Source organism: Asterias amurensis, chromosome 1, assembly GCF_032118995.1.
Source record: "Asterias amurensis chromosome 1, ASM3211899v1".
NCBI classification, from domain to species: Eukaryota; Metazoa; Echinodermata; class Asteroidea; order Forcipulatida; family Asteriidae; genus Asterias; species Asterias amurensis.
Window position 1 is genome coordinate 23,018,974 of NC_092648.1, and position 23,247 is coordinate 23,042,220.

The 23,247-nt window shown below is 37.2% G+C and overlaps 1 protein-coding gene across 1 annotated transcript in view; it reads right to left on the reverse strand.

Moving 5' to 3' along the window:
• LOC139954327 (inactive tyrosine-protein kinase 7-like) overlaps positions 1-21,244 on the reverse strand; it is a 58,524-nt gene extending 37,280 nt beyond the window's left edge. The window contains exons 1-2 of the mRNA XM_071954084.1: positions 20,890-21,244; positions 11,271-11,567 (exon numbers count right to left, since the gene is read on the reverse strand). Of these exons, the coding sequence (XP_071810185.1) occupies positions 11,271-11,567; positions 20,890-20,968 (376 nt within the window). The 5' untranslated portion in view covers positions 20,969-21,244. The remainder of the gene's footprint in view (positions 1-11,270; positions 11,568-20,889) is intronic.
• Positions 21,245-23,247: the final 2,003 nt, after the last annotated feature.

A 23,247-nucleotide genomic window follows, 5' to 3' on the forward strand; every position in this document is an offset into this window, starting at 1 on the left:
CTCTCTCTAAGATGAAAAACCAGGCTAGCAATCCTAAGAATCAAACAAAACAATCATGCCGTTTGATTTTGATGGGTAACAAGCAGGACGTAGACAATCTCTGTAAACATGGCGTAAAGACTGATTACAATCTCTCTGTAGCTTGTTAAACTCCCGCTCCAATTCCAGAGTTCCCGTCTTTGAACAGAAATCATTATTAATCCTTAAATTGTTCATTTACATGAACCATTCACTGTGGCCAGTGAAGTATCTACTAATGGGAATCCGGGCATACAAATCCTATGCCTTTGTTATAGGCCTAAACCATCAATGCATATAGTCTGGATGACTCACAAAGCACTTTCTCTCTCAGATTGGAAATAAAGATAGCGGCTCGTTTCTATAATATCACCGCTACCCAATTAAAATGTAGCATGGCGACTGATGAGGTACCGACTACATCTCTTGCATGCATGTGGCAAAGCATGCCAGTGATAAATCATTCATGACTACCCATCCAACATGCACCAGAAAAGAGAGACAGTACTGGCTCTCCAATTTCCAGAAGTAGAAGTTGCCCAACAAATCCTCTCCCAAATCCGATGGGAATTTCAGATGGTCCAGAAATATGCGATTGGACTTGGGGCCAGCAGACACAACTTGACTGTGCACGTCTTGGGTTGATCTGCCAGATGTGGCCAGATCCTTTACATGTCACATTCACAGCTGTATGCTCTGAATTGTCAAACCTCCGGCAATAAGATTCACTGAATAATTCTACAAATTTTGTCAAAAGTGAATACACTTTTACCTCAGGATGTTCATGCAGAGCATTCTCAATTCGAGATGTACAAGGAATGTCTCTTGAACACATCTAGCAGTTCATACAACATACAACGTTACTCTTTTTCGCAGAATATTATAAAGCAACTGGTTTTATAGTTAAAAACATTATGATATAGCTGTCAATAACAAGAACTGAAAATTTGATAATTAAAAAAAAATCAGTTGTTACAGTAAAACATTGTACAGCTTCCACACACAACGTAAATGAATTCCTATGCCAGCTGATGGCCGTGGTGATGGTGTACAATAGGGTGAGGTATTGAACACGGACAATTCACCCCAGGATTTGTTCTGCAAGAATTTGTTCTGTAAGAACTGTGGGAGAACTTGGACAACGTATTATAATTTCAACAACAGCTCAAGATTGCGCATGAGTCTTTGTACTTGCTAGTGCTGTTTATACTACAAATCAGGCTATATTATATGCCTTGTTAATCTTGGGGTTCAATCCCCAATTTCGATTTTGACCATCTTGCTGTATTTCCTCAACCAGGGATAACAACTGATGCAAACAACCTGATTGTCTGTGCAGACAGACAGGTGGAGAGTTAGTTTACTGTGTTAACATGTAATCGAGCAAGCTGCACAGCAATCAGTCGCTCAGAAGGCAATGCAAATGTGTGTTTATTGAGGACTATGTTATACCATGGGTTATACTCTCCTAATTTATTAGCAGGAATTTCATTTGAAATCAAATTTTAGAGGTTGGTCAACAAAACACTTATCATTTGTGGTCATGGTGGTATACTGGATGAATCTATGCATGAAAGATGTACCAAAAGCATCCATTGAATAGTGGATGTACTGTAAACTTGGGTGTGATCCCTGGCAAAATGTAAATTCAGCATGAAATTCGGTCTTTAATTTTTTTTTTTTGAACACGGCACCTCTTTTGGTTACAATTTGCATTGCTTCTTACTGTCACCCCGAACAATCATTTTGACAAAATAGGCTAGACAGCTCAGTGGTAGAGTGCAAGCACGTCAATCCGAAGGTTTTTGGTTCAAATCCCGCTCTGGTTAATTATTTCTTTGATCAACCCAAACATGTTACAAGCACAAATACTGCAAGAAATGTACAAACCAAATTGAATGAAAAGAATGCCAACTGTCTGAGAAACTTGGGGTACCACTTTGTGGCATAAAAAGAAAAGTCACAGTCGGCCATCGTCTGCAGTCAATAAGGGACCCCTCTTCAACACCTAAAGAAGGATTTCAAGAAAATCTCAGAGTCCTTGATCTATGAACCCAACGCTTCCTTGCCTCTACCAGAAGGAGGTCCAAAACTACTTATTCAAAGCTGGCATTGAGGGGTGTCAAACTCAAAGGGGGAGATTTGTTGAGCTCGACTGGTGCTATGATCTCTAGTCCTGACAACAACAAAAACCCAGTCTGCTATGGACCACCGATCAGAGTATCCATGGTTGGAAATCCCACCACAATCACACGATGTAAATGGACCAGAAAAGGTGAGGACAATGTAGGGATTTGTGAGAGAGAGAGAGAGAGAGAGTTGTCTAGACTGCATGTAGTTTTGTAGCTCAGTAGGGCCCATTAAATGTCTGTGGGCTCTGCAAAAGAACATTGTTCACCTTAAATTGCCGTTTGGTTCCTCTTTTTATGTATGACTATAAATCAACTCCATAAAAGCTGCATGGGTCGAGTCATGCCAACAACATTTCTTTTTCCTCTGAATTTTTGACACAATGATGCGGTTTTGAAAATGGAAGACCAAGCAAAAACTTTCACAATATATCTTGGACAATTCATAAAATAACTTGCAAAATTGTTCATCAAATAGTAATCAACTGGTGGACATGAGATAATATCAGGATCCCGAAAACTCATTTTTTATTTTTTAATAAACTACCCATTTCATTTGCATTTTGTCTAATGCAATACTCTAAATAAAAGCTATTGAAAATAACCATGTCAAATTCGAAATGTTTGAGTCGAATCAGCCAAAAGATTGATCGAGCATCTTCATAATCAATTAAGAAATTTGACTGAAGTTTGAAACCATCGGCTAACAAGAAGTAGGGGGCCTACCCCTGTTGTACTTTCACAGGAGTAAACAGAAAACAAAAATCTTGATCGAGCATCTTCATAATCAATTAAGAAATTTGACTGAAGTTTAAAACCATCGGCTAACAACAAGTAGGGGGCCTACCCCCCCCCCCCCCCCCCGATGTACTTTCACAGGAGTAAACAGAAAACAAAATCTAAGTTTGAAATGACTTCATTGTACTGTGATGATGGCTTTGCCTCACTATCTGGCAATTCAGTTAAGATTCTGTCCACACATCAAGTTCTATTGAGAATGACATCTAGTCTGGTGAAGTAACTTCTCTAAGATGTGTGGTTCATTGTACCGTCCCTCGTCTAAAGAGGGGCTTTGTGTACTTTCAGTGGAATATCGTTTTATCTCCGTATGAAACATTTTCTTGTAGAATGTTTTTACATTTGAAATACTGACAAATCGCTTTATTTATGTTTGTCATGTAAGCATTTTAGCATATGTATAAAACAACCTGGGATCGATTTGATGAAGAGTTAGGACTAGTCCTAACTTAGGACTAATCCTAGGAGATATACAAATTGCATGGATAGTCCTAAGTTAGGACGAGTAACTGGTCCTAACTCGAGATAAGACTAGTCCTAACTGTGAAATCCACCCCAGGACCACTGGGGCTAGCTAATTACACGGATCAGTCCTTACTCATAGTCATAACAACATAGTTGTATGGTGCTACATACTCCTAAATAGCTGAGATAGTTTTGGGTATGTATAACTATGTAAGTCCTGATGAACAGGGGGTTAATGGGCAACTGCAAGGCACTTTCGCACAAAGTTAAAAAGCCCCTCATCATTTATCAACACCTAACTAATCTATGCTTAGAAGAACTCGGCAACCAAACTGCTGCACTTGTTTATGGTGGTAGGCCTGATCCCGAAAAAAACAAAACCCACAATTTTGCTGTGAGATTTTGCTGGGTTTGATGTGGTTTCGGACTAAAAGCTAAACAAAAAAAGCACAGGAAAAAAAAATCCAAAGTTGGGTTTGGGCATGTTCACTCACAGCACGATTGCATTCTACGACAGATGACTTTAAGCATTTGACCACCACAACAAGCTTGCTTTGATGACAAGATTTAACCTACAATCCTACATTGTCCAGCAGCTGTCAATTTAATTAAATATTCCAGATAACAAAAATAAAAACACAGGATTTTGAATCATGTAGGCCATGTAAATTAACACTGCCATGGATGTGCGCAGCATGCAACGCATCACGCTTCCAGCAAACTTTTGTCATCCGTCAACCCGATAATCTTTCTGAACTAACTTGAAAATAAGAAAGATACGCCATGATGATAACATCCGAGATTTTGATTATGAGGCCCAAAGTAAGGAGTCTTTACATTTATATTGTTTTCCTCCATGATTCGTCTATCAATACATCCAATCTGTGGGATGTGTTAAAGCTTGATGCAGACTGTCTACTACAGAGTGGACGGAAGGGGATGTTGCCATTTCCACTGTGAACAGATGACATCTCAACACTGTATGTTCAATATTACCTACGTTGTTGATGGACAGACACCTCAGGCTTGCTGGGGGCTGGATATTTGTTTTATCAGGGAGTGGGTTTATTTCACTACTCTTGGTGCCAGCCTAGACAATCTGGCCACCTATGGATACAGAACTAATTTTAGAATGTAGATGTATCGAGGTTTTAATGTGGTGGTTTATTGTCTCGCAAGTTTACGAAACAAACAGTAGTTCTTTTCACACTACTGAGCCAATTCCAAGGAAACAAAACCCCAGGAAATTCTTGAAGAATTTCCGAGTCCTATTATTATCTAAATCCCCCTAATGAGGTTTTTATGCACCAATAACGCATATCGTCCAACGATAAGCCTCCCTTTGCCTCAGTGAATGCACCATTGGCAAGTGTGATGTCATTATGCAAGGATAAATAAATTAAAGTGCAAAAAGTTCAAATAAATTTTTCCAGGAAATTTGTTTTGTGTGAAAGGTCACTTATCTCGTAAAAATTTGCATAAAACTGATGAATCACAATACATTTGTATTTCAATGATACGATTGTACATGTAGGCCCATACATTGTACCAGGGAGGTAGGAATACACATGTACACACCATGCTGTAAGTCATGGCTGACAAGGCACAAAGGTCTTGATCCACTCACATTTTCAAACATTTATACCAGCATTCATGACTGTGTGAAATAACTTGTCCATGTTGTAATGTCTGGCTGGATGTCAGACTTGTCGGGGACCACTGCTGTGCCTATACAAATAAAACATGTAATTGAGCTCTACAATTGCCCAAAGGAACGCACCAAGTTGGAATCGTGAAGGAGTGTTCTTCATGAGTTGGGGTGAGACAGACCCTCATTTTGTTGGCATGATGCTGCACAACAACCATTCCAAAGATTAAAAATTCAAGTTCCAATGGAAATGGCTTTTACTTCTTCTGAATGTAAAGGTACAAGATTTAGTGAGATTGAACAAAGAAATGTTCACAGATTTGCATATTACATACATGGTGTAAAGATGGTTATGGTGTGAAAAATTCCCTTAAAAGATAGTTTTATCTGAAATGCCATGTGGTTTCGAGTAATGAGTGAAACATTACGTTTTTATCTCACATGTTTAACACTTCATTTTTGAAAACAGTGAAAACATAATGTGGTCTTTCACTGTTTTTCTCTCGACTCCAATGACAAATTGAGCTTTCACTTACAGTGTTAATGTTGGGCGACACAAAGCGTAGGGGGGCCAAAATATTTGTTAATATGACGATCTCCTTAATATTCTTCCCCCATCTTTTGCTGTGATCATTCAGATTATATTATAATATATTATAATATTCTTTTCTAATTCTCACAATAAAAATAATAATAGTCCCTGATTAACACACAAAGAAGAGACCCTTGTAATTTCTGATTATTGTTAGCTTTCATTTCTAAAGATTAAGAAGATATTTTTGTGAAAGGAAATAATTGTACTTAATGAAACTAAATCAGTGAGTGAAGGGTAAGATTACAAATCTACAATTTTAAAACTTGGCAAGAAGATTTCCACGAATTTACTGATGCCTACTTGATCGAACCAGTACCAGTTATTCTCAACACACACCGATCTGCAAAATCACACTGTATGCCAAACAATAGAAAACACTTGCAGAATGATTTCTTGTTCTAAAAAGGCTGCGGTTAAGAATGAAGCCCCCTTCAGGGACTAGCGGCCTTTGAATTCTTGAGTGAAGGGATTTATGAGAGTATTGTAACCAGTTTGAAGGTATAAACATCAAGGACCATATGGGATGATTGATGGTTTTTAGCTTTGAACTGTGAAACGGTGACCCCCTCCACATAGCCTGTGATTCACACAAAGGTTAATAACAGTGCAGACTGTAAGGAGTGGATCAATGGATTTCTCTAAACCACAGTGGAGTAGTATCACTAAATATCAGAACATTTTTCAATATTAAAGTGAAAAATAACTGCTCCTTTATCTTGGTTAGCCGTTTCAAAAAATGCCCATCTTTCACTTCACAAAAGAAAATGTTATTTTGTCCTTGATTTTAAATCCAACCTGACAAGGAAATTGCAAACGTACAATTGAATGAAAAGCACCCTAGGGTGTTTTTTTTAAAAGCGTTCACTTCATTAAGACTAGTCTTATCTTGAGTTACATGTAGGCTAACTCTAACTTAGGACTAGCCTTTTTAAAAGTTTTTAATAACTCCTAGTACTAGTCGAAAATTTTGACTATCTTTGTGAAATCGACCCATGCCATTAATCAAGGGGTACAGTATTCAGTGATGTTTAATGGTCTGGTTTGAACACTTGAAATAACTCCATACACTGATCTTTGCCCAAATGTTTATCATGTTTCCTATTGGCTTTTGACCCTCCAATCTGCTAAGGTCATCATTTAGTGTCAAATATGGTTAGTAAATGATTTATGCTGTCAACAACAATTGTTCAGACATTATAAAAGTTCTGTAAATGAGACCTGTGGTTTCAAGGACAGAGTGCAAGATTAGTGCAGGCCTCAGCAGTGCTCACCCATTTGACTAGGTGCCATGTACTTTTGCTGTGGTGCCCTTTGCAAAGTTTCTGTTATCAGAGGAAATTTGCTGTGCCCCTTGAAAGAAGAATGAATTTCAAGGCCTTATTGTAATAAATAAAATTAAAATAAAAATAAAAATTGCATTCCTCAAGAGAAAGAGAAAAGAATGAAATAATGTCAAAGTCTACAATCAGGTACACGTATAAAGCCTATTTGAAGAGCCTAAAACCACAGACTGCTTATTTTGGTTGCTGCATACAACATAAACTGTTTGTTGTTTCAACCAAAATGTGATGAAACTTTCACAGGTTGGTTAGAATGGTGTTTTATTAATACTTTAGTGGATGAACACAAATCTATCCTTCCAAACCAATTGATACAATAGATAGGCCCTACCTAGATTGTAAACACACTATGCACAAATGTGAACCGTTCGCAACAATTAATTAGGAAATATAGTCATTCAAGAAATAATTGTGTTCCCTAAAAAAAAAAAAAAAAAAAAAAAGATCTCACGAAAAGGACAAAACAATGATTCCATTCAAAGAGTCTTGAAAATGATAGAAAATCAATGAGCACTTTCCGTTAAGAAAACATGCTCCACTTTAACAGTGTGGCGTTGTTTCTTCAACTGTCCATCACTCAGGGCGAAATTATCAAAATTATCTCTGGAATAATTCAGAGAATTTTATAAATCTCTGCCCGAGGGTATATTGATATCAACAGTGCAACTGAGGAACTAGTAGGCCTTTACATTACATGTACAATTATTGCTCATTTTTTTATATTAATGTATAAAGTTCTGTAGACCTAAGGGTTTTTATTCGATATTTGGACATGAAACCTTTCTTCAGGCATCTAATCTGGAAACACAATTCTACGCAACAGGGGTGTTTTTCCCTTATTTATTATTTTCTTGCAACTTCGATGACCAATTGAGCCTAAATATTCACAGGTTTGTTGTTTTATGCTTGTTGGAATGCACCAAGCGAGGATACTGGTGTTTGACAACATATTTAATACAAAATATACTATGCCATACGTTGGGTAATCACTCTTGAAATTAATGGCAATCACAACTTACTAATACTTAAACGTAAAGGAGATTCAATAGTATAAAGCACTTTGGGAATTGAAAATAATTTAACTTTGAAGTAATGTGGCTCATAAATGGAGTTATATATCACTTTTTATCAGCAAAAGTTTGAATCTGAGAAGCGTAACTGACAAGAACGTCTATCAGATTGTGTATTCCACGGGTTATACTTCCTACATGGCCATAATTGCTCCAGATTTCCTGTGATATCTCAAAAACGCTTGAAATGAAGTTTTCACAATTTATCTTTATTATGTATTTAGATTTATAAAATAATCAAACGATTCCAAAAACAAAGGTAGACCCTGCCTTTAAGAACTTTGCACAGCAGTTATATTGTGTTTCTGCTGGTTCACAGCATCATAGATATCTCTTGTCACTGTGGATAATTGAGTTGATAAAGACCAGTCCTATCACTCCATGAGGCCACCATACCAACGTCTATTACTAAAGCCTTTATGATTCAGAATGTTAAAGGAACACGTTGCCTTGGATCGGACGAGTTGGTCTATAAAAAGCGTTTGAAACCGTTCGTTATGAAATGTATATGGTTAGAAAGATGTTTTAAAAGTAGAATATAATGATCCACACAAGTCTCTCTCAAAATTGCACGGTTTTCTTTTTACCTCGCGAACTATCACGGTCGGCCATTTATGGGAGTCAAAATTTTGACTCCCATAAATGGCCGACCGTGTTATTGAACGAGGATAAAAGAAAACCACGCAATTTCGAGGCATATTTGTGTAGATCATTGTATTCTACTTTTACATCATCTTTCTAACCATATGCATTTTATAACAAACGGCCACAAAACGCTTTTCAAAGACCAACTTGACCGATCCAAGGCAACGTGTTCCTTTAAGCTGTCTTGAATAATCACAATATAGAAGAAATATATCAGGGACATGGTGTGTAAAACCCGAGAGCAAGGACAGGGTTGCTCTATGGTAAAACATTGTTAACAGTCAAACGCTTGTAAAAAGTCTGTATTTGTTCTGTATTTTTTCTAGTAAATTGCCCCACAAGAGTGTATTGTTTGGAGGTGTTTGCTGTTTTATTATTGTTGTTGTTTGTCTTTATTGGAGGGTGGGGAGGTTCAATGCCATCTCATCTCAAGTAGGCCAATCCGGTTGTATGGTTTCCATTCCCCCTGTGACCTGGTATGTCCATGGTCCAGGACCTAAGGGCTCATGCAGGTCACAGGGACTTGAATGTAAACTGGTCCTCACACTGGTCTCTCCGGAATTAATCCGACAGACAAGGTTATACAGGATTATCCTGACAGACACAATGGATTTGCTAATCCTGATCCCTTTTATAGAAGTCTGTAGTTCCAGATGGACGGTCTGGGATTCCTCCTTAGCCAGATTAACTGTTCTCAGCCACAGCTTCTCAAAATGTTAGTATTACAGTTAAAGAAGTTTAAAGCAATTCACTATTTGTTGTTGTATACCGGGTAACACTACGAAGTGAAAGAATCAAGTTTCCACTGCAAAGACTGTCATTCAACATTGACTTCGGTTGAGGAAAGCTACAGCAATAGGAGATCTACCTCCATGGTCGATTAAGCATTCATTTAAAAGTAGAACAAAATTAATTCATAAAAATTAAACCACAACTTCCAGAGACCGTAATTTTTTAGGGTACTGTAGTACTTTGGTGCCAAAGAGAATGATATTTTTTTTAAAGAAAAATACAGAATTATTTGTTTACCAATACCACTACCAGGCAGACTTTTTAAAACAAAAGGTATGAATTCAGATAAAACTCTGTCATTTCTAATCCTAATGTCCACAACGTATTTGAATGACTTCATTCTCATAATGAGAAACTGAGTCTCCAACTCAAGAAACATTCCCACTTTCCATATTTGGCCAGAACAAAAAAATGTTGGCAAGAAGTAAGAGCATGCAGCAGCTGGCTTCAAAGAGCAGCGGTAATGTTTATTTATGCTCTGTACCAAAACACATTGCACTCCTCACAGTACACTGTTAATGACACAGCCATACACCACTCTCTCAGCCTGTATACAAATCTAGCCAGTACTGTGTTAGGTCTGTCAAACAAGCCTGTGGCAGTCTCTTTTTATTATGCAGTGTAAATTCCACAGGAATTCAGGGAGGTTGAGAAAGAGAGAAAATCATGAAATAACAAACAGCCTTGAAGGATAGACTGATATATACCAGCGCATAATAGCAACTCATTCTCTCTTCTTGGCCCAGGCACAACGCTCTGGGGCTATGGGATTCCGAGTGTGTGTGATACATCTCCTACTGCTAAGATATGTCGGTAGGGGGGTCCAGAGTGGAGCAGGGTCGGAGTAAGGAGTTTAATGCAAGAGAACTGGGCCACTTAAGTCCTGTCTGGGCCCTTGAATAAATACTGTAGTGTTTTAGTTATCTGCCCCAGCTAAGAATCGCAAAACTATATATACATCATGTTATGATTTTATGATTTAAAAGGAATACAACAATCTAATAATTTACTTCTATTTGATTCACATAATGTCTTCATTGTTTTCTACAGAAAATGTAGGCCTATCATCAGTAATCAGTTTATTTCAAGGAATTTCTCATTTACATCAAAAGATTAAGAACTAAACATTTCAATCAGTTTTCTCTGATCAGCTCCAAAAGTGAACAAAGAATTTTAAAATGTTTAGAATGAACGAGACCAGCTTGAATAAAAACGGCAACATGTGATATTTGCTGAAATTCACTTCAAATTGTGTTCAATCAATATGAAAACAGAGTTTAACTGAGAGTAAATGGATTTTAATATGAAAAATAGTTTTCCGAATAGATTTGCGAAAAGCCCCATTTCTTTATCACTCATGACTCATGTTTTGTCATTTGTGGGAGCTCCGTTTTGTAAGGCCACTTTATTGCACTGTCAACAGTAACAAAGCAACATCCCACAGACGACGTCACAGTATTGTCCTTTTGACACACGCCGTCAATGGCAGAAGTGTTGAGTTGAGGCCTAATTTTTCATCAATAATTACAAAAAATCATGAAGTATAAAAATATCAAAAAGAAAGCTGAGAAAATAAAATTAGCTGTTGCTAACTGCTTCCCAACCAAAAGGACCTACAGTATTATTAATGCAAACAAATGATTAAAGCTTAATGATATTGCAAAAACAAAACACATTATCAGCTTTTCAAAAAGCCTTCCCGTCACATTTTTCCCCCCACTGTTTAAGAAAGGTACATTTTGTGAGCAAAAACCCTTGTCTGATACTCACATATTATATTCAACTCGGCTGGACTGCTCGTCTTGGTCTCACCAGTAACTGTTTCCGTGGCAACACAACGGAACTCCCCAAGATCAAACATTCTGTCCACTCCAGTGATTTGTAATAAACCGGCGCTGACCGTTCTTCGGTCATCGTCGGTTATATCTTCACCGTCCAGTGTCCATTTGAATTCAACGTTCGTGTCGTCGTCGACGGTGCATTGAAAGTTTGTGTTCTTTCCCTCTATGGCGTCCCTGCCGATTGGCTCGTTGACAAATTCAAATGATGAGGCTAATTTGGATGTAACTGCAGAGGACGAAATAGAAATTGACAAAAAGGTTGAGATCACTTTAAGAGCAAGGTTGGCCACACTGGTGTAAATTGAATGAAATAAATGTTCAAAAAGTGAAGACGTGAAGAAAACAAATCCACTTTAAACTATTGCACTTCCTAAGCAGAAATTAGCAGGGAAGCATGTAGGCTTCCATTTGATGTTGGCATGGTTACCTATTACATCATTTATGTCTTTATAAGCACATAGGCCTACACTGTGCTGCGTCAATCAAGGGTGTGTCCAGTGAAATGATAATGGGGGGGGGGGAATCCCATCTAGAAAGTCTAAATTGTTGAGCAATTGTTGCATGTAATCAAATGTCACTTCAGCCTGTATCTACGACTGTTCAGGCCTAGTTCATATTATTAGCAAGGGCAAGGCCATTTTGTTTTGTAAAGGGCTCTTCCATTAGAAATTCTCAAATGGCTACACTTTTAAGAGGGCACCACGAACAGGGTTACAAAGCTATGGCTTGTTAATTTGTTATACTGATGAACATCATGAGTTTAGTTTCTAAAAAAAAAACATGTTGATGGATTTACGGACAGCAACTGTTTTAACTCTGAGACAACATACGGATCATCTGTAGACCCTAAATATTCCCATCTTAATGCTTGGCATTTTTAAATTAGGAGAGCAAGTATCACTTTCATTTTAACTTCCATTTCTTCAAGTAAAGCCCAGTCCAAATGGCTGGAATCTGTCTACAGTGCATTCAGAAATTCTGAACATTCTGTTTATTATCAACAACAAAACACACATGCTTCAGCATACAATAATTGATTCTTTTTAAATCAGAATCAGCCAATTAAGAATTTCCTCGCTAGAGGTGTAATCACAATGAATAATGGCAGCCACACATCATATTAAAATGGTGAGACATTCCACCCAGGCTCTCTGTAGTAAACATCTACACCGCCAACACTTATTTGCAGGGAGAGAGCAGGCGGCACATGCAAGAAAACAGTTGCAACTGTGCAGTTGGTCTTTCACACTTTTCACCCCAAAACGATGTTGTTTATCCAAGGAACACCACTCTCCCTGCCGACAGACAAAGCCTCCCAGACGACCCATTCAACCCTGTGGGCTCCTTTCATCAGCAGCTTGCAGAATAGTCCCAGACCCATTCCACATGGATGCAGCAGTCATGTAGTTTAGATTATTGACACCAATATGAAGGGCTCAAGCTTGGCTGAATCTTTTGTTGTCTGTGAATATTTAATTGAAGGCAAATTACAACAAAGGATGCCGCTCTGCTGGGATGAAATAGGATGCCAGATGCTCCTCATGGGTGAGGACTATTGTCTGAGGCTGGGCACTCAATTGAACACCTTCTCTTCTCTCTTCTGGAACGAATGTCCAGAAAGAAAGGTGACGAACCAAGCACTTGCTTAAAGATGTCCATTGCTTAAAGATGTCCATTTTACTTGTTAGTGGGGGAGGGTGGTCTAGACAGCCATGCAAATCACGCAATCGCAAGCAGGGCTTTGCTGGTTTGCTTTTTTAAACAATGCAAAGAAAGAAAATCTACTTTATGTTAATGTGCCAGTTCAAATGTTGCTCATCAACTTTTACTATTCAGCAAACTGAAGCAAGTTCTGAACTACTTCACTATTAATGTGTTTAAGGGAGTATTTAAAACAATTAATTCTTACACCCTCTGAAATTTTATGCTGTAATAAACTGATCTAAAAAATATTCTGATTAATAAATTATTGTTTTGTTTGAACAATAAGATAACAGTCTCCGTATTGGGACACAAGAAGATACAAGGAAGAGTTCACTTCACCAGGCTCACTGACAATGTAAATGATAGTAACTACATATTTGTTATAATCATCTAGGTTATTTCTAGACAGTAAAAAGACAGTAGTGCGTGTGTTACTGTCATCAACTTTAACCCCCATAAATGAAAAATAAACAAACCAGTTCAAACATGAAAAAGAAAATAAATTTACAGCGGTTATCTTAACAGGTACATGTACTACTTACCTACCTAATTGTACAAATTTACAATTTAGAGACAAATGGCTGCATATAATGGTCAAGCAAAATGAATTTTAATGTGACAACAAAAGAAGGGACCATGAGAAAGTCCTTTCTGGAAGGAGTTTTGGCTGAGAAAAGAGCCTTTGTTTGTGGCGTTGATGTTTTAAACCTCAGTGTTGCTCCCCCCCTCCTCTAGAAGAAGACAATCAGTGCACTTGTAACTAGGCCTGTAATATCATCTTGGAGAGGGCAAGGCCATTTCACTTTGCAAAGGGCAATACCATCTGGGAATTTGAAAGTCTATTGGAATCTGGAAACTTGTGATGATGCACCAAGCTACGTATGGTCCATATTACTCCAGGCCTGGTACCTAACATGAGCAACAGACCACACAAGCTGTGCCCATGTATTTTTGTTTAAATAAAATCAACAAAATATGAAGAAAAAAATCCAGACATTTTTCCAAGCTCAACCATAGTTTTTAGTAATGGAATGTGTCCAGTCTGAATGTGTCTGCACATGTTGACATCGTTTGAGAAGGGTCTGTAACCCTTGAAGCAAGATATTCTTACCAACCACAACAAGGTTCATAGAGGTTGACCATGTATAAAGGACAACGCAAACAGCAAGCCTTCCCAGAAAAAAAAAACCTCCAGGAAAACAGACATTTACTGAACTTTCTGAAATTTCTTTTAAAATCAATGCTGTAACTTGAAGACATTTTGAAACAACATAAATTAGCCTCTTTAAGAAAAGCTTGGTGGTCACATTACAAGGACACGATTAAGATTCGGTAAATCTGTTTAGATCTAACAGAGCACTTGTATAGTTTTTGTATAATGTACCCAATATCTCAAAGAGGTCAAGTGATGAGAAGAGGTAATAGTGTTTAATTATTCATACAGCAAGAGTTGTGTTAAGTGGTTACAGTTATATTTTTTCCAACATTTGTCACTGCAGGCAATGGCCATAGATGTAGCCAAAGTTGTTTGATTTGGACCTCTTATCGTTTATAATGGTGTAGTAAAACTATTCTCAGGAACACTCTAAATGGAAAATGAGAGCATAAAATAAACTCAGATTCAACCATAACCAGACTTCAAAAGACAGACAATCCCAGAGAACTGTCAGCTTAAAAATTTGCATAAACTGTAAATTTATCAACTTTGAAGAAATCATGTTTTCCCTCACATCAGAATGTTGACAGGAAGCAATTTGCAATACAAAGCACAGTGTGCCACAAGGTCAACCGTCTGAACAATGCTCCATTGTGCATTGCAAACTGCTCCACAGGACACACACTCCTGCATGCTGCATACATTTACAGTGTAGGTGTTCATTCCACTGGGTGAAAAAAAACTAACTGGAGAGACTTGTGTCTTGATAAGTTAAGTCCAATGTTCACTGCCAGGCATCCATTATTTGATTGTGTCACCATAAAACTGAGAAGTAAGCAAATATGGTCAGAGACTGTATTATTTTAGTCACCTTTTTGAGCATGGGTGGGTTGTTTTCTAGCCCCACCTTCAGGAAAATTGCAGAAAATAACCTGGTGCAGTGCGACACTAATTTGTGTACAGTGCCTCCATGTGTACAGCCACATACCCATGGCATCAAGCATGTGGACCCAACCCTTTTAAATTTTTCATAAGAATGATCTAATCAATGAAACTTTTTATTTGGGAACAGCAGTGCTCTTTCAAACCGAAAAAAAAACACATTATGGATAAACCGTCACAAGTACATGTAAACATTTACACTTAAGTGCTTTTAATTTTGTTTTATATACCAAGGCTTGTTATTTCAATGGACTGCATCGGGCCAGTAAACTCATTGTCCAGTAGACTAGACAAGTCTTGTGCTATTGTTCAAATGTTAACTTCCAGTCGGATACAATCTCTTTCAATTCTGTTGAGAATTGAAGAATACATGTAGGCCTAGTTACTCATCATAAACATTCGTAAAAGAAATGAGATAAACATTTCTTTGTGGTTGTTGAAATTAAATGCAAGTTTAAAATGTTAAACAGTATGGGATTTTGTTTTCTCATTTCAACTCTGGTCTTTTAAAATAAATTCTGGTCAGGGAAACATTTGGAGCTACCGCAGATCTTAAGGAATTTTCTCATAAATCAAAGCCCTGTAGCCCTGTTGCTTCCCATTTATGCAAACTGGTTTAGAGTATTGCACCGGTTTACTTCAGACCGATCAAATTTTTATCCTCTTCAGAAAATGTGGAACTACTCTTTTTACTCCAGTGTTCAGCAACCACCATGCATGATGTCAATGATTACTCACACCACAGTCACCCCTCAACAATGCACTAATGAGCCTTGGTGTATTATTTAGTCATGGTCAGACAATACCACTGTGCTGCTAACATGAACCTGTAGAGAGGAATGCTCTCACTGCAGTTTCACATTAACATTCTGCACCAATGTGTATACAGAGAACAGCCCGCAATAACAACAGCACAGCCATTTTGTTGTACCAAAATGAGACTACAAAAAGGGATGAAATTCGTTTCAATTCTTGAAAATTGCTTCTAGGCCTGGGTTTCCCCTTAAAATTATGGACCTGTATGGAGTCTCCCAGATATTACAATTTGGGAGGTTTACAGACTCACCAGAAAGAGTGAGTCTGTAAAGAGTGTCACCAGAGTGCATCACCAGAAACATTACACTATGTTTGGACACATGTTGACTATTTTTGTCTCCCTTTGGTGGTGACTGCCTTTCTTCTTTTACACAAAGTTGAACGTTTAAAGAAGATCCTGAAATCAGGAAAATCCTGAGGAATCACAAGCATGTAAAAGGGGAAATCAGCCACTCCAGGTCTCCTTTCTGATCAGTATTCAAGAATTGGTCTCCTTTGACTGATTGTGACTGAATTTTGAATTGACAGACTTTGACAATCTCAAAGGCACTTGATTGGAACACCTGCAACTACAGAAAACAACATTTCGTCTCGAAACACAGTGAGTGCCTCAGTCGCTGTAGTGACTTGCATTCCACTCCTGAATTTAGGCAAATTAAAGGAAACGTTGCAATTGACTGAGTAGTAGGACACAATTATGAAGTTGGATTTGAAAATTGTTAGGACAGAAGTTAAGATTCATGGCCCCTTATAAATATAAAATGCAAGTTACAAACGATGAGACAAGATGGATGAGGAATTACTAACATGCAAGGTTACAGACCAAATTCACTCAAACCATTACTTATTTATTCTAATGTAAGAAAAATCATGAGTTTCAGTAGGCCAACATTTTGTTAATCTCATGCAAAATCCTGCCACCCATTCTACCAAGTGCCTCTCACAGTACACACACATTATGCTCAAATGCAACCAACCAGAGGTCCTTTCAAACAGAAATGAAAATAACTGTTCAACAACAAAATGGATGCATTCACCACAGTTTAACTGTATAAAGAGGCAAAGACAAACACATCAGCCTGCTGCAAGCTATGGGGGGTCGGCATTGTTCAGACAGTCAGCCAATGAGGGCATTGACATACTAAGCAAGCAGGAGAACAAAAGCTGGCACAGGGCTAAGTGAAGTCTAGTATGACTCACGAGATATGACAGTCTGCCCTTAAAAGGGCTAGACTTGAATCTGCCTTTAAGAGGATTGGGTTCTCATCAGGGATGTCGACACAAAGGTCGTATTTGTTTCATTTACTAACAGCAGTGGCAGAGCACTTGGGTTTCAGTCAAATTTCATAAAAATGAATATTGGACTTGAAACATTACTACATTTTGATACTCTCTCTCATTCAAAAACAAAACATAATTGGGTATAATTGTATATTTTGTTTAGGTGCTCATTCGATCTATTTGATTGATCCTGCTTAGAGTGATACAATACGAAGACAAATGCACTGCTTCCAAACAAACATACCACATTGTTTGAGAAAAATATAGAAGATAAATTCAATACTTAAAGAACAAAAAATAGTTTTATTTTGAACTTGTAAACTTATCAATTTTCAATCATTTCTTCAAGTATAATCCCACTCATGTAATGTAAAAAAAAGAGATTGCTATAATACAAAGAAGTAAGCACTGCTTCAAAAGAAAAATATTGTACATATGGAGAGAAACAAAGAAAACAAAATCAAGAACTTTTTAAAGGAACACGTTGCCTTGGATCGGTCGAGTTGGTCTTTGAAAATCGTTCTGTAACCGTTTGTTGTAGAATGTATATGGTTAGAAAGATATTGTAAAAGTAGAATACAATGATCTACACAAATATGCCTCAAAATTGCGTGGTTTTCTTTTTACCCTGTCGACTAACACGGTCGGCCATTTATGGGAGTCAAAATTTTGACTCACATAAATGGCCGACCGTGATGGTTCGCGACGTAAAAGGAAAACCGTGCAGTTTCGAGTGATACTTGTGTGGATCATTATATTCTACTTTTAAAACATCTTTCTAACCATATGCATTTCATAACAAACGGTTTCAAACGCTTTTAATAGACCAACTCGTCCGATCCAAGGCAACGTGTTCCTTTAAAAACAAAAGAATCCTGAACATGAAAACTGATCCAATCAATTTGCAACCCTATCCTCAAGTTAATGAAAAAATGGTTTGATAAACAGGGCGCATAATGAAACATTTGGGCTAGTATAGTCTCATTAGTCTGCATTCCTTTTGGGGATACTTTTCTATGCACAAGAAAGGTTCTCTGCCAACCAAATACTCATTGAAAGATTTAATTGCTTAAATTTTTAAATTCTGTAGAAGATGCTTTGATTTTTAAAAAAATAATCAGGGCTACAAATACTCACTAGACCGCTGCTGGACAGAATAGAAACTTGGGTGCTAATTATTTCAGGACTGGTTAAGTTAGAAAAAGTCTAGCTGTCTAGTGCTTTCCGTATAATTTTGAAGAGATATATTTTTGGCTTTGCCAAACAAAATTCTTTTCGGTCAAGTGAAAATAACCTAAAGGACCAAACCATTGAAAACAAATATTTTGAATTAGGCTACTGTGAGAAAAAATACTGGACCTTTCCTCATTTAATTATTATTTTTTCCTCCAATTTGAGTAACATTATTGAGGTTTCACTTGGGCTGCTTATATTTTAAGAGTTATTGCAAGTTGTTTTACATTGGGCAATGTTAGAGTGCACTATTCTGTTTCCTTTCCTTCTTTCCTTACTCAAAATAGCTGTTAGCAGATAACGGCTCCCTCTGTGAAGTAACAAAGTTTTTGAGAAAGAAGTAATTTTCCACTAAAATATTTGAATATGATTTTGAGACCTAAAAATTAGATTTTGATTTTGAAGTCTCGAAATCACGCATCTGAAAGCACACAGCTTCGTGCGACAATGGTGTTTTTTTCTTCCATTAATATCTCGCAACTTCGGCGACCAATTGAGTACAAATTTTCACAGGTTAGTTATTTTGTGCATGTTGAGATACACCAAGTGAGAAGAATGTTCTTTGACAATTACAAAAGGTGTCCAGTGTCTTTAACAAAAAATTGTGGATTCTGTGCAAACCCTTATGTTTTGAAAATGTTTGAACATGCGCATGATCTAAAACAGTAGCTTCAACAAGTTCATATTGTTCGCAAAGGAGTGGACTTGTATGGTTTGAAGAAGTCAACAACAAAAAGATACACTTTTATAACCACTCAATGACAATTAAGAATTTGATCTTAAAAACTATCCTTTTTCCCCCTGACGTTAAATCACAACAAGACAGGGTTAACAAAAGAACAGAGTTTGTATCTCTTGGATCTAAATGGCCCCTCAGCATTGCCTTGTTGTCCTTTGAAATGCCCAAATAGACTGTGAAGGTCTCGCGCAGATTTGAACTTCCGGGACCATTGTGGTCCCAACCTTATGGAGTTTTACGTTGGGGAGATCTTGTTTCGTCCATTACTTTGGTTTAATATAGTTTATGACCATAACAATGACATATGTTGTTAAAAATGTAATACTAATTAACAACATATATAAAAGTTAAAATAAAGTCAACATAATAACGAAGAAAAACCGATATTTAAACTTGACCTCAGGTCAGGTTACTTGTAAAAAATTAAGAATTTGTGCCCATCTCCGATCACGAAACTTACGCAGACGCGTGTTTTGGCCGCGCGGGTTGGAAAGCCTTTTCATTGGTCGCTTAGGCGTCGGCCTCCTCTTTAAAATGCGTCACGCGTTTATCTAACGCCCTTGCGACCATCGTGCGTCCGCGTAATAACCAGCTTTCAGTAGTTTCACATACAGGCGTAGATTTACAAAAGGGGTTTCAAAACATTTAAGATCAAACAAACATCCTTTTCCCAGAGTTTTACTTTTGTCTATACATAGACTAAACCGATAATTGTATATTTGTTTAAAAAGCTAAAACTAAGTTAAACAAGCTCTAATGGGTATTTTTGTTGTTCAGATTTGGCATTAAGAAAAAATTAATGCAAAGATTTGATTCATAAAAAAATTCAATTCTTCAGTTGTCGTGTTTTCTCGCTCCGGTGCGCGCGAGACTTGCACAGTCTATAGAGATTAGAACTTTTACCAAGCACATAAAATGTTGTTAAAATGTTTTGAAAGTTATAGAGTGAAAATTGAACTATAATAAGAACAAGGTCATGCTGCAGGGATTAACTCCTAATAGAACTTAAATTAAATTTTAAGAAAAAATCACTGTTAAGTAAAAAACAAACAAGAAAATTAACAAAAATGTATCTGTCAAACTGAATAAAAAAAATGTTTTGTTAGTAACAATAAATTTTTATAATAAACAAATTCACAATGTTTATAAACTTATAATGTCGAAATGTCTAACCTGTTTTATTTTTTAGGTATTAATATTTTACTTTTATTTTAGTTTAGCGAAAGTGTAGTTTCAATAATCGACTTTGAGGATAATTATGCACAACTGCTCAACAGGGAAAGTAATGTTATTTATTTGGACTGGGGGTGTCACTAGCTGTCACTGTCACTAGTGTCCAGTGTTGGCGAAATGGCATTTCCAGAATTTAAATTCTAATCCAAAAACAGGCCAACTCAAAAAGTAAAATGCCATCCTGGCCAGAGACTAAGTTAAGTAGGAAAGTTACTTTTCATGCTATGGTCATCATGGCCATGCAGTGGAGGGATCCCAGTGGAGATATGACAAATCCAAAACACGGTAGAAATATGTAAAAATTATGTGTAGTGAACGCAAGTGTGCAACGCATAGGGGGACCCTACACGCCAGACTGTATAACGTTTCCACTGTGGACACACATTGAACACATACGTACGTTACTCTATAGCAATTTTGTACACTCAAGATCACACTACTCACCGATCACAACAAGAGTTATGAAAAGGGTGTTCGGGAAAATCCTATATTTCAGTCCACTCATACTCCTTAACTGCCACATTCTGAAGAGTTTGTTCTAGTACACTTCCCGGTTCACAAAAAACAATTCCGTTGTAAGTTCTAGATCCCAGAGGCGCGGGTAGAGCAAAATCACGAGAGCTGAAACTGAATTACACAGCGTCCATCTTCGATCGCTACACACAGCTGACAGACAGATAATTATCAAACTGCGCAATTTGCATGTGGGAGAAAGATTGCAATGTTGCGCGGCCTAGTCCTGCTGTCTCTTCTGCATTAGATTGTGCACACATTGGAGAAATTGACTGCATGGGTGAACATGCTTGCATTGTGCATTGTCTTTGTGTGCAAACCGCACCACCACACGCACTTAACACCTGAGTGGCTAGGCAAATCCGAACTCTAGGTGGCGACATTTCTAAATACTTTATCCTGATTTTACAAAAATAAATCAGAGTCCAGGGACAACTTTCTGTTTCACTAAAAAAAACACCTGTCGTTTTATGGGCCAGAATTTGAGAATGTTTTCTTTTTGAATTATCAAACAAAAACAATTCTTCTCCCTCCCCCTTTTTGTTAACCCCACAATACATTTATTTTAACTTCATCCAAAGCTACCTCCATATCCGAAGTATGACAGCCAACAGTGAAAAACCCCTCAATCTACTCAAACATTTAGCGAAACACCTCCCATGCCCTAGCATATAACATGATTTATTTTTTCCCACTCAATTTCTGCCAAAAAAGAAAATTTTCTGAAAACTTTGTTATCCCCAGTTTGATTTATAACCAGATATTTTTTTTTAAAGTTAAAAACAGTGGACACTATAGTGGTAATAGTCAAAGACAGTCTTCACAGTTGGTGTATCTCAACATATGCATAAAATAACAAACCTGTGAAAATTTGAGCTCAATCGGTCGTCGAAGTTGCGAGATAACAATGAAAGATAAAAACACCCTTGTCATACGAAGTTGTGTGCTTTCTGATGCTTGATTTCGAGATCTCAGATTCTAAACCCGAGGTCTCGAAATCAAATTCGTGGAAAATTACTTCTTTCTTGAAAACTACGCCACTTCAGAGGGAGCTGTTTCTCACAATGTTTTATCCTATCAACCTCTCGCCATTACTCGTAATCAAGAAAGTTGTTTTATGATGATGATTATTTTGAGTAATTACCAATTGTGTCCACTGCCTTTTACCGTTTCATTTGATTGCACTTTCATGCTACCTATTTCACATGTGGACTACATTTCCATTGTATTCAGCTAAATTTCAACAACTTACAATTTGCTGCTGGCTTTTACAAAACAGAGAATTTTATGTAACTAGTGATTGCTAACCTGTTGAATTTAATAACTAAATTACTTCTTTTGATAGTTGAATGGACAGAGCATTCATTTTAAAATGATAGGAAAAGGGCCAGGTGTTAAATTGAATGAGAAATTGTTGAAATTGGCAGGGAAAACAAATTATCATGCAGGAAGTTTTGTTTTCACCTTTGTAGTAAAATAAATACTGCTGAAAATATATTTCAGATAAGCTTGTTGTGCCCAGGGAAAAGAGTTTCTAAGCAGAAATTAGTGCTTAGCCCAAATATCCAACAGCACTGAGCCAGTCTCTAGCATTGCATTACATATAGCTGGGGACTTGTTTATGCCTAGCTACTTGTTTTATGCTTAGCAACTTCTTGCACTCCCAGCTCTATGAATTTGTCCATAGATAAGACAAAGGGTCTGAGAAAAACTGTTAAAAATGAAGACAGGTAAATAACAAAAAATTAATGTCGAATACAATAACTAAAAAAGTCAAAGGTAACTGTTTTCTTTTTTAAAAAGCAATTTATTTACAAAGTAAGCAATTTATATAGTTAATGAGTGACATCAAAATGGCCTGGTTGTTACAAGTGGACAGATTAACTCCAATGTGAGACTTTGGATCGCCAGGTGGCAGCAGACTTACCAGGTAAATTTCCATTGTTTACATAGTCCTGAGCATGCGCTCATTAACAAGAGAGACCAATGAGTTTACCCGGAAAGTCTGCTGCCACCAAGCGGCAAAAAAATCCCCAATTGGTTTGCTCTCACCTCAGTTCTAGGTTATAAAATCTCTCCAATGTTTACTTAAAGTACTTATTTAGATATAGTGTAAGTGTTTGATGGTAGACTTCAGTGAATTCTTTAGGCATAAAGTACAGATTTTATTTTGAAATTTTATTAAATAAGTACTGCCAGATTAAAAATGAATGTTTGAATGCAAGCTTAATCTTTCACAAGCCGATTTTACATGAGCATAATTTGTATCATTTGCATTGAGAAATACAA